This window comes from Dendrobates tinctorius, unplaced genomic scaffold (assembly GCF_039654945.1).
Source record: "Dendrobates tinctorius isolate UK_male_01 unplaced genomic scaffold, ASM3965494v1 ptg000146l, whole genome shotgun sequence".
Classification (NCBI taxonomy): domain Eukaryota; kingdom Metazoa; phylum Chordata; class Amphibia; order Anura; family Dendrobatidae; genus Dendrobates; species Dendrobates tinctorius.
Window position 1 is genome coordinate 757196 of NW_027361813.1, and position 14704 is coordinate 771899.

The window sequence follows — 14704 nt, forward strand, 5'->3', positions numbered from 1 at the left end:
CTCTTCTCTTGTATTAGCTATCCCTCCTAGCTTTGTGTCATCAGCAAATTTAATCAGATTACCCTCAATTCCTTCATCTAAATCATTGATAAAGATGTTGAACAATACAGGGCCCAGGACAGAGCCCTGTGGTACCCCACTTGAGACATTCTTCCAACTGGATGTGCAGCCATTTACGACCACTCTTTGGGTCCGATCACTAAGCCAGTTATGAATCCACCTAACAGTTGCCTTGTCCATTCCATACTTAGTCATTTTTTCAATAAGGATTTTATGAGAGACTTTGTCAAATGCTTTGCTGAAGTCAAGATATACTATATCTACAGCATTTCCTTGATCCACCCAATCAGTGATTCCGTCATAGAAGGAAATTAAGTTAGTCTGACATGACTTATTAGTTACAAACCCATGCTGACTCTGTTTAATCACTTCATTCTTATCCAGGTACTGACATACATGTTGTTTAATAATTTGTTCAAAGATCTTTCCTGGTATAGAAGTCAGACTCACCGGCCTATAGTTGCCTGGGTCCACCTTCTTCCCCTTTTTGAAGATAGGAACAACATTTGCTCTTCTCCAGTCTTCTGGCACTTCTCCTGTTCTCCAAGAATTTTCAAAGATTATGGAGAGGGGTTCAAAAATTTCTTCTGCTATCTCCTTCAGTACTCTGGGGTGTAATTCATCTGGTCCTGGAGACTTGAATTCATTTAGGTTAGCTAAGTGTTTCCTTACTATCTTTCTGTTTATAGATATCCTGGATTCTTCTATTCCCTTAATAGGACAGTGAATAACAGTTGATGTTACATTTCCTTTCTCAGAGAAAACAGATGCAAAATAGGAATTTAAAAGTTCAGCCTTCTCAACATCCTGTCTTATCATTTCATCATTTTCATCCTGTAAAATGGTGAGGTGGAGATATGGTGAGGAGGAGGTATGGTGAGGAGGAGGTATGGTGAGGTGGAGGTATGGTGAGGTGGAGGTATGGTGAGGTGGAGATATGGTGAGGTGGAGATATGGTGAGGTGGAGATATGGTGAGGTGGAGGTATGGTGAGGTGGAGGAATGGTGAGGTGGAGGTATGGTGAGGTGGAGGTATGGTGAGGTGGAGGTATGGTGGGGTGGAGATATGGTGGGGTGGAGATATGGTGGGGTGGAGATATGGTGGGGTGGAGATATGGTGGGGTGGAGATATGGTGGGGTGGAGATATGGTGGGGTGGAGGTATGGTGGGGTGGAGGTATGGTGAGGTGGAGATATGGTGAGGTGGAGATATGGTGGGGTGGAGATATGGTGGGGTGGAGATATGGTGGGGTGGAGATATGGTGAGGAGGAGATATGGTGAGGAGGAGATATGGTGAGGTGGAGATATGGTGAGGTGGAGATATGGTGAGGTGGAGATATGGTGGGGTGGAGGTTTTGGTGAGGTGGAGATATGGTGAGGTGGAGATATGGTGGGGTGGAGGTATGGTGGGGTGGAGGTATGGTGAGGTGGAGATATGGTGGGGTGGAGATATGGTGGGGTGGAGATATGGTGGGGTGGAGATATGGTGAGGAGGAGATATGGTGAGGAGGAGATATGGTGAGGTGGAGATATGGTGAGGTGGAGATATGGTGAGGTGGAGATATGGTGGGGTGGAGGTTTTGGTGAGGTGGAGATATGGTGAGGTGGAGATATGGTGGGGTGGAGATATGGTGGGGTGGAGGTATGGTGGGGTGGAGGTATGGTGAGGTGGAGATATGGTGAGGTGGAGATATGGTGAGGTGAAGATATGGTGAGGTGGAGATATGGTGGGGTGGAGATATGGTGAGCCGGCGTCCTGCCCATCTCTTACCTACTCACCTAAACACCCGACCACAACATGGCCGCTTAACTCCTTCAGCACATAGCATCACAGAGGAAAGCAGTCTTCATGACACACAGATCCCTTCACATACAGTGCCAGTGCCCCTGTCACAAGACATACACGTGATAGATCGCTCCCCGTCCCGAATACGCCATTACCGCGTATATATCCTCACTACAGCTGGAGTAAATAGCAGGCGGCACTTGCGCTTTACTCACAGAGTCAATCTCTAGCGGCGCTCACACACCAGTCTTCTCATTGTAATTGTGTGTTTCCTTTGAAAATGATTAAAAGTTACGTTTTACTTTACGATCTTGATTAGGGATCTTTAGTTGCCTTTGGCAAATTGTGTCGCCTCACGTACAAGACACGAGCCCGGCCACGGCGTCGCCTCACGTACAAGACACGAGCCCGGCCACGGCGTCGCCTCACGTACAAGACATGAGCCCGGCCACGGCGTCGCCTCACGTACAAGACACGAGCCCGGCCACGGCGTCGCCTCACGTACAAGACACGAGCCCAGCCACGGCGTCACCTCACGTACAAGACACGAGCCCGGCCACGGCGTCGCCTCACGTACAAGACACGAGCCCGGCCACGGCGTCACCTCACGTACAAGACACGAGCCCGGCCACGGCGTCACCTCACGTACAAGACACGAGCCCGGCCACTGGATGATTTAGCGAATCCTGCTTTGAGCAGGGGGTTGGACCAGATGGCCCAGGAGGTCCCTTCCAACTCTACGATTCTATGATTCTATGATCACCTCGCGTACGAGACACCAGCCGGCAGCATCACATCACCTCAAGTGCAAAACGGGCCCGACCGCAGCGTCACATTAGATACGGGACACCGGCTGGCAGCATTATCTAATGTACAAGACAGGGGCGAGGCCGGACAGTCACCTCACATACGGGACACCGGCCGGCAGCATCATATCATGTACAGGACACGGGCCCGTCAGCAGCGTCACACCACATACGGGACACCGGCCGGCATTGTCACCTCATGTACAGGACAGGAGCCAAGCCACAGTCACCTCACATACGGGACACCGTCCGGCAGCATCATCTCACATACAAGACAGGGGCGAGGCCGCACAGTCACCTCACACACGAGACACTGGCTTGGCTGCCTGAATCCAGCATCACTTCCCAAACAATATAGCAGCCTTGACACAAACAGGACACGCAGGAAAAGTGACCGGGTGACATGTTGGCCATATATGAAGATTTCCCAGGAGGCCGTCCCAGCTGACTACTGGAGTAAAGCACGTAGCGCCTGTCAGAGGGTACGCAACCAATACAGACACGTTCGGACTCATCAACAGGTGACGTGTGCACCGCCATCTGCTGCACATACGTAACACAGCGATCAGGTCACAGGTGGTGCAGATCAATCCATCTTTATTGCCCCCATCACCACATTCTGGTTTCCACCCACGAATTCCTCAAGAGGACTCCGGTCACCTTCTCTCCATCAGTTTATATAAATTCGGTGGAAATCGTGCGCCCCGAAGGCGGCGTTACACTTGGGGCACTTCCTCTGTCTGGAGTCATATCGGGTCTTTACACATTCGAAGCAGAAGACGTGGAAACACTTGGTGAGGACGGCGTCCTTCTTACGGGTGTTACAGCAGGGGCAGGTGAGACGGGCCTAGGGAGAAACATGGACGTCACCACAGGGCTCTGTACCCACACCCCCACATGCAGCCTCGGCCCTGTGCCGAACCCCTGCCCCCACGTGGTCTCTGCCCTGCGCCGGATCCCTGCCAGCAGATGCAGCCTAACCTGAACCCTGCTTCCGCTTGCGGCCTTGGCCCTGTACTGGACCCCGGACCCCACATGCAGCCTCAGCCCTGCGCTGGACCCCTGCCCCCACATGCAGCCTCGGTCCTGCGCCAGACCCCTGTCCCCAGATGCAGCCTCACCTGACCCTTGCTCCCACATGCAGCCTAGGTCCCTGCACTGGACCAGTGCCCCCCGGGATGCAGCCTCGGTCCTGCACCAGACCCCTGTCCCCGGATGCAGCCTCACCTGACCCTTGCCCCCACATGCAGCCTCGGCCCTGCACCCCAAAAGCAGCCTAGGTCCCTGCACTGGACCAGTGCCCCCGGGATGCAGCCTCGGTCCTCGCGCCAGACCTATGATCCCAGACGTAGCCTCACCTGACCCCTGACCCCACATGCAGCCTCAGCCCTGTGCGGGAACCCCTTACCCCTGGAAGCAGCCTAATGCCCACCCCATATTTCCAGAGGTATATTAGGTGTGGCACTCTGTCCCGCCTTACTCTGTACTCTTTGATCTCCTCCTGCAGGATCTGATCAGCGTCTGCATAAACCTCCATCTTCTTTTGTTTCTCCAATTTTCTACGCAGGCGCGAGACATCCTCCTGCAGAAGACGAAGGGTTAAAAGGGGCTAAGATGAGCGACAGCGGGAACATGGAAGGCTGGCAGGAGGTTCATTGCGCCCTCTCGTAGGCGGGTGTGGGGCGTTACCTGCGCTCTCTTCAGACTGAATGATTCCTTCTCCTTGGCGGAGCGGTTGTCACACACCAGGCTCTGCGTGTCGCGGAGCGTGCTGACTATATGTTCCAGCTGAACCTTCAGGTCCTCGGCGAGCTGAGCCGCTTCGACTGCCTGGGATAAGTGTAGGGTGAGTAACCAGCTGCCCGCGCCCCATTCCCAGAGCCGCCCAGCCCAAGTCGCCTCCCACCCCACGTCCGGCCCCCCGAGTCGCCTCGAGCCCCATTCCCGATGCCACATCGTACAATGGAGTCACCTCACACCTTGTCCCTGGAGCAATCCCGCGACCTAGCCCTGGAGCCATCCTGCACACCCCAGAGCCACCCCCTACCCGGTCCGCACCTTCCTCTTCTGGATCTCTAGCGCCTGTGTCCTGAGCGTTAGCTCCTTCTCGATGGCGGCCAGGGAGGTGTGCAGCACCCGCTCCCGCTCCTCCAGCTTCTGCACCTGTAACAGCTGAGAGTCCACCTGCCAAGGAGAAGCTATGAGACCAGGCCCTGCACCCCCAGACACCCCAGAGCGTCCCGCAGCGGTACCTGTGTCTTCAGGCCCTGCACCTGCTCCGCCAGCTCCTCCTTCTCCTCTCGCAGCAACTTGTGGATCTGATTGGATTTGATCCGCTCAGACATGAGCTTGAAGTTGGCGTCGTCCTTTTCTCGCAGCTGTTGCATCAGGCGGATGTTCTGCTCCTGCATGTCCTCAAACGCCTGCCCTGTCACATCCATCTCCGACAGCAAAGCCTCCTCCTCCTGGATAAATGACCGAGACGGGTGGGGGAATGTGGTGAGAGTGGCACCCGGCGGTCATCCTCACCTCACTGCAGGCGCCACTCACCTGCTTGGTTGCGCTGAGTTTCCGCTGTAGATGTTCGATCTGCTCCTCGGCTATTTTAATCTTCCGCAGCGCTTCCTCATCCGCCAGCTTCTTCCGCTCACGACGATCCTTTTCTTCAAGCACTTGAACTCGTAATCGCAGCTCCTCCACCTGCGAGAAACACAGGTGTATGACACCAGGCTGTGGCCCGCATCCCTCAGGGAGCAGAGTGGGCACTCACCTCAGCTTTGGTCTTCCTCTCGGCTGCCATCAGCTGCACCTTGTCCCTCTGTTCCTTGGGGGCAGATTTGTACATATCAAGAAGCAGCTTCATCTCCTTCTGACTCTCCTGGGCTTTTCTAAGAGAGGGACAGATAAGCCAAGAGTCAGCGGCGGACAGAGAGGTCCAGCTCTGGCAGCAGAGGTTGGTGGGTGGGCAGCTGAAGCGGGCGCAGGAGGACGGTGGGCGGGCAGCTGAAGCGAGCGCAGAGGCCAGTGGGCGGGCAGCTGAAGCGAGCGCAGGGGCTGGTGGGCAAACAGCTGAGGCAGGTCAAGAAGCTGGCAGGGAAGAGGGCAGACAGCTGAAGTGAGCGCAGAGGTCGGGGGTGGGGATAGGGGACATGCAGACATTAGCAGAGGCAGGTAGAGAGGCTGGCAGGAACAGCTCTTACTTGAGGTCTGCTCTGAGCTGTTTTAGGATGTCCGTGTCCTTCCTCTTTGTGTCTTCGCCCTTCTGCTTGTCTCGCTCCCGCTCTCGCTCCTTCTCCCGCTCCTTTTCCCGCTCTAGTTCTCGCGTCTTGCTCCTTTCGAGTTCTTTTTTCTGCTCCTCCTCTTCTTTCTTCACCTCCAGGATTGTGGGCATTTCTGGGTCTCGAGGCAGAAGCATAGGAGGCTCCTTCTTCACTTCTGCTGCCGCTTCTTCTTCTTTGATGGCTGGAGAGGTGACTTCAGCACTAGACAATCCGGGTGCTGGACCCAGAGGGACCTGTAAACGCATCTGGGGAGATGGGAGAACGCAGGCGTCATGCAGAATCGGGTTCACCATACTAGGCACCACGCACACATGGGGGCGCCGTATAACCTCCACCTCCCCCTGCACCTTGCTCACCTCTCCTTGGGCATCTCGCACCTTGCGCTTGTACCGCTGCACGTCACCCTTCAGCTGGTGGTTGTGGTTCTGTAGACTTCCGATCAGATGACGCATTTCTCGATTAATGGGACCTATAAGAGGAGAGGAGTCATCCTTTAGCAATGGCAGTGTCGGGGGGCGCAGTGTCGGGGGCATTCCTCTTGTTACCTGCTTGTTCGTTGGCAGCCAGATTCTGCTCAAACTCGATCCTCAGCATCTCGTACTCCTTGCGCACCTGAGCGAGCGTGTCCTCCAGCTGGATCACCTCCGTGCGCAGCTTCTTCTGTACAGACAGCTCCTCGCTCTGTGGAAGCAGAGACCAGAGCGAGCGGTCACAACAAAGGGCTGCCGTGGTAGTAAGGTCACCCCAGTAGAGTGCTTTACCTCCATGCGTTCGATCTGTCGCAGATGGCTGTTTTTCGTGCTCAGGAGCAGCGCTCGTGCTTCATCCAGTTGAGTCTTCACCTGCAGAGACTCGTTATACAGAAGTGAGAATTGGGACTGCAGACAGCGGAAGTCCTGTGTCCCCCTGACCGCCTCCTCCGGGAGGGTCCGCAGATCAAGCTGTAAGAATAGAAACTTGGTGAAGACTGCAAGCCCCAAGAGACCCACCTACCCAAAGCAGAGACCCTTCCCAAGATTTCTCCTCCAGAGACCCCTCCGTTACTCTGGACACGGACCTTCAGCTTCTCCTTTAGCCGCACGGCCGCTTGCAGCTCATTCTGCAGCTTCTCCAGCTCACACATGCGACCGTTTGCCAATTCTTGGTTTTGTTCCAGCTCGGCATTCAGCATCTCAAACTGAGAAAGGAGACGATGCAGAAGGCAGCAGCAGCACAAAGCACCTCAGTCATAACCAGGCAGCACCCCATTACCTTCTGCACAGTCAGAGTCGTCTGTCCTCCCTGGAAACTTCCAGAACTTCCAGAGATGTGGTGTCCAGAATTCAGCTATGGAAAAATAACGAGGCAACCTGAGGACAGCCAGTCGTGGGGAGGTCGGGGGACGGATGGCGGAGTCGATGGAGGAAAGCAGGAAGGCTGGTTGTAGGGGAGATCGTTGGATGGCTGGTTGAGGGAGGAGAGCTGGAGAAACAGTCATGGGGGAGGTGCTGCCTGTAGTGGGGGTCAGGTGACAGGATGGCGGAGTCGATAGGGAAAGCAGGAAGGCCGGTTGTGGGGGAGGATGGGAGAGAATTGGATGGCTGGTTGTGGGGGAGATCGGGTGGGACAGTAGTGGGAGGGACAGTTGTGGGGGAAATGCAGCCTGTAGTGGTGGTTGGAGGACAGGATGGCGGAGTCGATAGGGGAAAGCTGGAAGGCCGGTTGTGGGGGAGGATGGGAGAGAATTGGATGGCTGGTTGTGGGGGAGATCGGAAGGGACAGTAGTGGGGAAGAGTGGGAGGGACAGTTGTGGGGGAAATATAGCCTGTAGTGGGGGTCGGGCGACAGGATGGCAAAGTCGATAGGGGAAAGCTGGAAGGCCGGTTGTGGGGGAGGATGGGAGAGAATTGGATGGCTGGTTGTGGGGGAGATCGGAAGGGACAGTAGTGGGGAAGAGTGGGAGGGACAGTTGTGGGGGAAATGTAGCCTGTAGTGGGGGTCGGGTGACAGGATGGCAAAGTCGATAGGGGAAAGCTGGAAGGCCGGTTGTGGGTGAGCATGGGAGAGAGTTGGACGGATGGTTGTGGGGGACAGCGGGACAGTCATGGAGAAAATGGGTGAGACTGGGAGGCTACCCATGGCAGGGTAGCGTGCAGGCCATGAGGGAAGGATAGGGGAGAGTGCGATGGTTGCCCATGGGGGGGGCGGGAGGGATTGCAGGACTGCCACCTATGGGGGGGTTGGGACACAGGAGCATCCGCCCATGGTAGATTGGGAAGGTAGAGAAGATAGAGAAGAGCAGCCACCTGTTGGAGAAAAAAGCAGCAGACAGTGGGGTGTCCATGGGTGAGAGTGGGTTTTTGCTGGATGGCCGGTCATGGGGTTCAGAAAGGAATGAGGGCAGCCCCACGCAGAGGAGCAGCACTGTGACCAGAGGGCACATACCTGCTCCAGGGCCTCCGCCAGGTGGCGGTTCAGCTTCTGCTCGTGTTTGCGCAGTTTCTCGATGTCCCATTGAAGATCCTCGATGCTTCGCTCCATTTCTGACACTTTGGTTTCTGATGAAGTGACGCGATCCTGGAGCTCATGGTGCTGGAGGCAGAAACCAGAGGGCGAGTCAGAGGGGACGACGGGAGGCAGCACATAGGGGAGAAGACACCACTGTGTCATGTACTGTCCTCCAGTACTATATACAGTTGTATGAAAAAAGTGATTGCCCCCTAAATCTAGTAACTGGGCCGCCCTTAGCAGCAATAACGGCAACCATGCGTTAGTGAAAACTGGCAGAGTCTTTTACAATGATCTGGAGGAATTTTGGCCGCTCATCTCTGCAGAATTGTTGTCATTCAGCCACATTGGAGGGTTTCCGAGCATGAACCGCGCTTTTAAGGTTATGCCACAGCATCTCGATTGGAGTAAGGGCAGGACTTCGAGTAGGCCACTCAAGTCTTAATTTTATTTTTTCTTAAGCCATTCAGAGGTGGACTTGCTTGTGTGTTTTTGGGCCATTGTTTTGGTGCATAACCCTAGTACGCTTCAGCTTGAGATCATAAACAGATGGTCGGACATTCTCAGGAGTTTTTGGTAGACATTAGAATTCATGGTTCCATTTACCACAGCAATTCTTCCAGGTCCTGAAGCAGAAAAATAGCCCCAGACCATCACACTACCACCACCATATTTTACTGTTGGTATGATGTTCCTTTTCTGAAATGCTGCTACTTCTATGCCAGATGTACATCTTCCAAAAAGTTCAACTTTTGTCTCGTGAGTCCATAGAGTATTCTCCCAAAAGTCTTGGGGATCATCAAGATGTTTTCTGGCAAAACTGAGAAAAGCCTTTATGTTCTTATTGCTCAGCAGTGGTTTTCGTCTTGAAACTCTGCCATGCAGGCCATTTTTGCTCAGCTTCTTTCTTATGGTGGAGTCATGAACACTGACATTAACTGAGGCAAGTGAGGCATGCAGATCTTTGTTGTGGGGTCTTTTGTGACCTCTTGGATGAGTAGTCGCTGCGCTCTTGGGGCAATTTTGGGAAGAATCACCACTACTCCTTGTTTTTGCCATTTGTGTATAATGGCTTTCACTGTGGTTCGCTGGAGTCCAAAGCTTTAGAAATGGCTTTATAACCTGTTCCAGACTGACAGATCTCAACTATTTTATGTGAGGATATGGCCACTTACTAAAGACTGTATCCACAAAATAAAAGGAAGAGGGAACAGGAAAGTCAGCTCACCGGTAAGCTGTACACCTTGTTTGTGGAACTCTTCTGCACGGAGCGGCACCAGTCTAGGGCGTAGTAAGAATAGCAAGGAATAAAGTAGATTTGGGGTTCTTACCATAAAATCTCTTTCTCAGAGCCTTCATTGGGGGACACAGCACCCACCCTTTTTTCTAATGATTCAGTTTATGTTGACACAGGAAACCATGGGTGTATGCTGCTGCCACTAGGAGGCCGACACTATGCAAATAAACGTCAGTGTCAAAGCAGTAGGAGAAGCAACCTAAATGGAATCATTAGAAAAAAAAGGGTGGGTGGTGTGTCCCCCAATGAAGGCTCCGAGAAAGAGATTTTACGGTAAGAACCCAAAATCTACTTTTCTCTATCGCTTCATTGGGGGACATAGGAAACTATGGGACGTCCCAAAGCAGTACCCAAGGGTGGGAAGACTACAAGGACTAGTCAAAGACAAAAGCAGAGGCAACGATTGCGGGACAGAGACCGGCCTCTGTAATATGTAGAAGACCATGCTACCCAAGCGAAAAATGCCAGGAAGGCAGAAGGAAAGGCAAAATTACAACAGCTTAGAGAGTTGCTATTAGGGACCCGAGAAAGAATCTTGTAGAAGAAGATACAGTCATATGTTAAAGTTTGTGCACCCCTATTAATGTTAAGCTTTTTTCTTTATAACAATTTTGGTTTTTGCAACAGCTATTTCAGTTTCATATATCTAATAACTGATGGACTCAGTTATATTTCTGGATTCAAATGAGGTTTATTGTACTAACAGAAAATGTGCAATCTGCATTTACACAAAATTTGACCGGTGCAAAAGTATGGGCACCTCAACATAAAAGTGACATTAATATTTCGTAGATCCTCCTTTTGCAAAAATAACAGCCTCTAGTCGCTTCCTGTAGCTATTAATGAGTTCCAGGATCCTGGATGAAGGTATTTGTGACCATTCCTGTTTACAAAACAATTCCAGTTCAGTTAAGTTTGATGGTCGCCGAGCATGGACAGCCCGCTTCAAATCATCCCACAGATGTTCAATGATCTTCAGGTCTGGGGACTGGGATGGCCATTCCAGAACATTGTAATTGTTCCTCTGCATGAATGCCTGAGTAGATTTGGAGCGGTGTTTTGGATCATTGTCTTGCTGAAATATCCATCCCCTGCGTAACTTCAACTTCGTCACTGATTCTTGCACATTATTGTCAAGAATCTGCTGATACTGAGTTGAATCCATGCAACCCTCAACTTTAACAAGATTCCCGGTGCCGGCATTGGCCACACAGCCCCAAAGCATGATGGAACCTCCACCAAATTTTACTGTGGGTAGCAAGTGTTTTTCTTGGAATGCTGTGTTTTTTAGCCTCCATGCATAACGCCTTTTTGTATGACCAAACAACTCAATCTTTGTTTCATCAGTCCACAGGACCTTCTTCCAAAATGTAACTGGCTTGTCCCAATGTGCTTTTGCAGACCTCAGGCGACTCTGTTTGTGGCGTGCTTGCAGAAACGGCTTCTTTCACATCACTCTCACATACAGCTTCTCCTTGTGCAAAGTGTTCTGTATTGTTGACCGATGCACAGTGACACCATCTGCAGCGAGATGATGCTGCCGGTCTTTGGAGGTGGTCTGTGGATTGTCCTTGACTGTTCTCACCATTCTTCTTCTCTGCCTTTCTGATAGTTTTCTTGGCCTGCCACTTCTGGGCTTAACAAGAACTGTACCTGTGTTCTTCCATTTCCTTACTATGTTCCTCACAGTGGAAACTGACAGGTTAAATCTCTGAGACAACTTTTTGTATCCTTCCCCTGAAAAGCTATGTTGAATAATCTTTGTTTTCAGATCATTTGAGAGTTGTTTTGAGGAGCCCATGATGCCACTCTTCATAGGAGAAGCAAATAGGAGAACTACTTGCAAGTGGCCACCTTAAATACCTTTCCTCATGATTTGATACACCTGGCTATGAAGTTCAAAGCTCAGTGAGGTTACAAAACCAATTTAGTGCTTCAGGAAGTCAGTAAAAAGTAGTTAGGAGTGTTCAAATCAAGAAAATGATAAGGGTGCCCATACTTTTGCACCGGTCAAATTTTGTTTAAATGCAGATTGCACATTTTCTGTTAGTACAATAAACCTCATTTGAATCCAGAAATATAACTGAGTCCATCAGTTATTAGATATATGAAACTGAAATACCTGTTACAAAAACCAAAATTGTTATAAAGAAAAAAGGTTAACATTAATAGGGGTGCCCAAACATATGACTGTAAACGATGATGACAGTCCGAATACAAGCAAGGAATCTGATAGTCCGAAGAAGCTGTTCTCTGCAGAAGGAACGCGGAGACGCCCCTTTGTCCAGTTACTAAGGTATCCAGGAAAATTGCTAGAAAAAAAAAAAATCACAAGAAGGAGCATGGGAAAAAATTACCGCCAGAGGAGGGGTATCACAAAGACACCCAGGAAGCCGCTAGGAATCAAAGAAGGAGAAACTAACACCAAGGGGGAGAGGATGAGAGACAACTGGGCTCCAGAACCGACCCAGGGAGGAGAGAAAGGGCATATAAAAGAGGGATTCCCTGCTAAGGTCGTATCTACACCTTGACTGGAGGAAACCGAGTTTGGATGTCACGGTTCACTAGCTGGCCACAAAAAGGACAGGGACAGTTACAATATGACAAGAAAAAAACGCGAAAGAAGGTTATCGTGAGCCTATTGGAGAGCGAGACACTGAAGCCATACTGAAAGAAACCCCATGTAGTACTCAGGATTTCCTAAGAGCGACGCAGGTTCCGTTTCATCACCAAGCGGCTCAGAAAACAAAGACCGGCAGCACGGTGGCTCAGTGGTTAGCGCTGCAGCCTGGGTTCGAATCCCACCAAGGACAACATCTGCAAGGAGTTTGTATGTTCTCCCCGTGATTGCGTGGGTTTCCTCCGGGTGCTCCGGTTTCCTCCCACATTCTAAAGACATACTGCTAGGGAATTTAGATTGTGAGCCCCATCAGGGACAGTGATGAAAATGTGTGCAAACGGTAAAGCGCTGCGGAATATGTTAGCGCTATATAAAAATAAAGATTATTATTATTATGAAGAGACAGCCCCTTGCCTGTCTACGTAGGTAGAAGTTAAGACTGCCGTGGACGACTCAGCAGACTCGGAAAAATCACGAAACTAAACTCAAGCGTACTGGGATGAGAAAGGTCATAAGGAACTAGGGAAACAGATGTCTAGATGGCATGAGAAGGCACAATAGTAATGAGCAGTCACCTCTGGAAAACCTGTTGAGAAAGGAGATGTACCTTTCCAGAAGATGCGACCGTGCCTCCTAAAACCATCAGGCTCTGGTGAGCGAGTGGGTAGGAGACGGGGCCAGGACAATATAAGGATCACCTAAACACGCTTCTGTGTTAGGGTTAGGGTCCTACCGGCCAGACATAGGAGGATACGGAGTAGCAGTACACTCCGTACTCAAAGTCTCTACGTAGGAGTACAGTTGTGGCTGTTCACACTGTATCCCTCCAGAGGTAAAGGAGAAGCTCCATCTGATAAACAAGAGACATTACAGGAAAATGACGAAAGCCGAGGTAGAAATGGGTCTCGTGAAAGACCCGTGTGCACCTCCTACTAAGCTAAGCTGACCAGCTTTGCCCTGGTCGGTGGGGAGGACACTGCGAAGGAGGAGCCAACTCTTACTTGCATAGTGTCAGCCTCCTAGTGGCAGCAGCATACACCCATGGTTTCCTGTGTCCCCCAATGAAGCAAGAAAAAAAAAAAAATAAAAAAAGAAGAGGGTTGTCTCTAGCGATGAATAACTCCACTCGTAAGGTACAAAAAAAAAACAAAACTTAATAGAATCCTCTAAAATCATGTAACCAACGTAGTCAACAATACCAGATAGTCCACACATGTAACACCAACGCGTTTCAGCATCTAGACTTACACCATGATTAAGACTAGATGCTTGGGAGAGATTGAAAACCTAGAAAGATCACAGACATCACCCGTCGGACGAGGTCAGAAAGTCATTATGTTATGAATGAGTCACCGGTGGAGTAAACAAAAATACAAGCTAAGTCCAGAAAACAGGAGAGGTTGGTAGATATCGGATTGCAGACCCCTGATCCTATTCACCACAACTAACAGTAGCCGTGGGGGGTTCCTACGGTGGTCCTAGACCCCTCGTCACAGCCGGAGAACTACATAAGCCTAAAGAAAGAAAGGGGAAATCTAAATTGCCCCAGAGCAGACCCCAAAGCAATAGACAGCCCCCAACATGTACTGTCGGTGAAAAAGAGATGAAAACACAAACACAGACAGAAAGACAGGCTGCGCAAACGATGGGGCCCTCACTAACTAGATAGGACAGGACAGAAAAGATGCTGGCTGCAATCCGCAAAAAACCCTACAAAAATGTCCCAACCGTCTGATAGGAAAAAAGGCCCTGAAGTCGCTAGACTTCAAAATCACTATATCAGCACTCAGGTATATTCTGAAAACAGAGCAAAGAGATCAACTGATCAGAGACAAAAATGGAATTCAGCCAGTCCCAACCAGGACTGGCTGAATACAAACACCAAGGAAACCAGACAAAATCTCATGGAACAATAGCAGAGCAAAGCCAGAGCTCAGAGCAGAAAGGATCACCAGTAAACCCTGCAGGGCGTCGGCTGCCTTATATCCACTCAGAAATTCCAGCTGTCCAATCACACTCTGCCTGTTCAGATAACAGGTTCTTCCCATCCCAATCAATTTCACTACCTCTCTTCACCAGCAGAGGGAGTTCATCAGACATCAAAGGTGAAGGGGAAAATGAACTCACAACACATTAATAATAAAACGTGAATCGTTACGCCCCCTACTCATACATAAAGCAAAAGCCGATCTCCCCGGATGCCGTCATTATTATGAATATGGAAACAAAAGTGGGAAGTTTTTAGCCAGAGCTCGGAGGACACAGAGAGCCAACACCTATATCCCACCCAACAATCGAACACAACTACGCAAACACCTGCTGCCCGACATTGTGGATATGCTTACAACCTTCTACGCTTCTCTGTAGA

General features: G+C 50.7%; 1 protein-coding gene across 1 annotated transcript in view; it reads right to left on the reverse strand.

Annotated features, from left to right (window-relative positions):
• Positions 1–3231: 3231 nt before the first annotated feature.
• The window catches only part of RNF40 (ring finger protein 40), a 37893-nt gene continuing 26420 nt past the window's right edge, over positions 3232–14704 (reverse strand). Inside the window, exons 7-20 of the mRNA XM_073546289.1 lie at positions 8357–8503; positions 7184–7258; positions 6990–7109; positions 6694–6873; positions 6478–6613; positions 6289–6401; positions 5852–6177; positions 5422–5539; positions 5202–5351; positions 4904–5116; positions 4710–4835; positions 4341–4481; positions 4132–4233; positions 3232–3498 (exon numbers count right to left, since the gene is read on the reverse strand). Coding sequence (XP_073402390.1) covers positions 3322–3498; positions 4132–4233; positions 4341–4481; positions 4710–4835; positions 4904–5116; positions 5202–5351; positions 5422–5539; positions 5852–6177; positions 6289–6401; positions 6478–6613; positions 6694–6873; positions 6990–7109; positions 7184–7258; positions 8357–8503 — 2124 coding nt within the window. The 3' untranslated portion in view covers positions 3232–3321. The remainder of the gene's footprint in view (positions 3499–4131; positions 4234–4340; positions 4482–4709; positions 4836–4903; positions 5117–5201; positions 5352–5421; positions 5540–5851; positions 6178–6288; positions 6402–6477; positions 6614–6693; positions 6874–6989; positions 7110–7183; positions 7259–8356; positions 8504–14704) is intronic.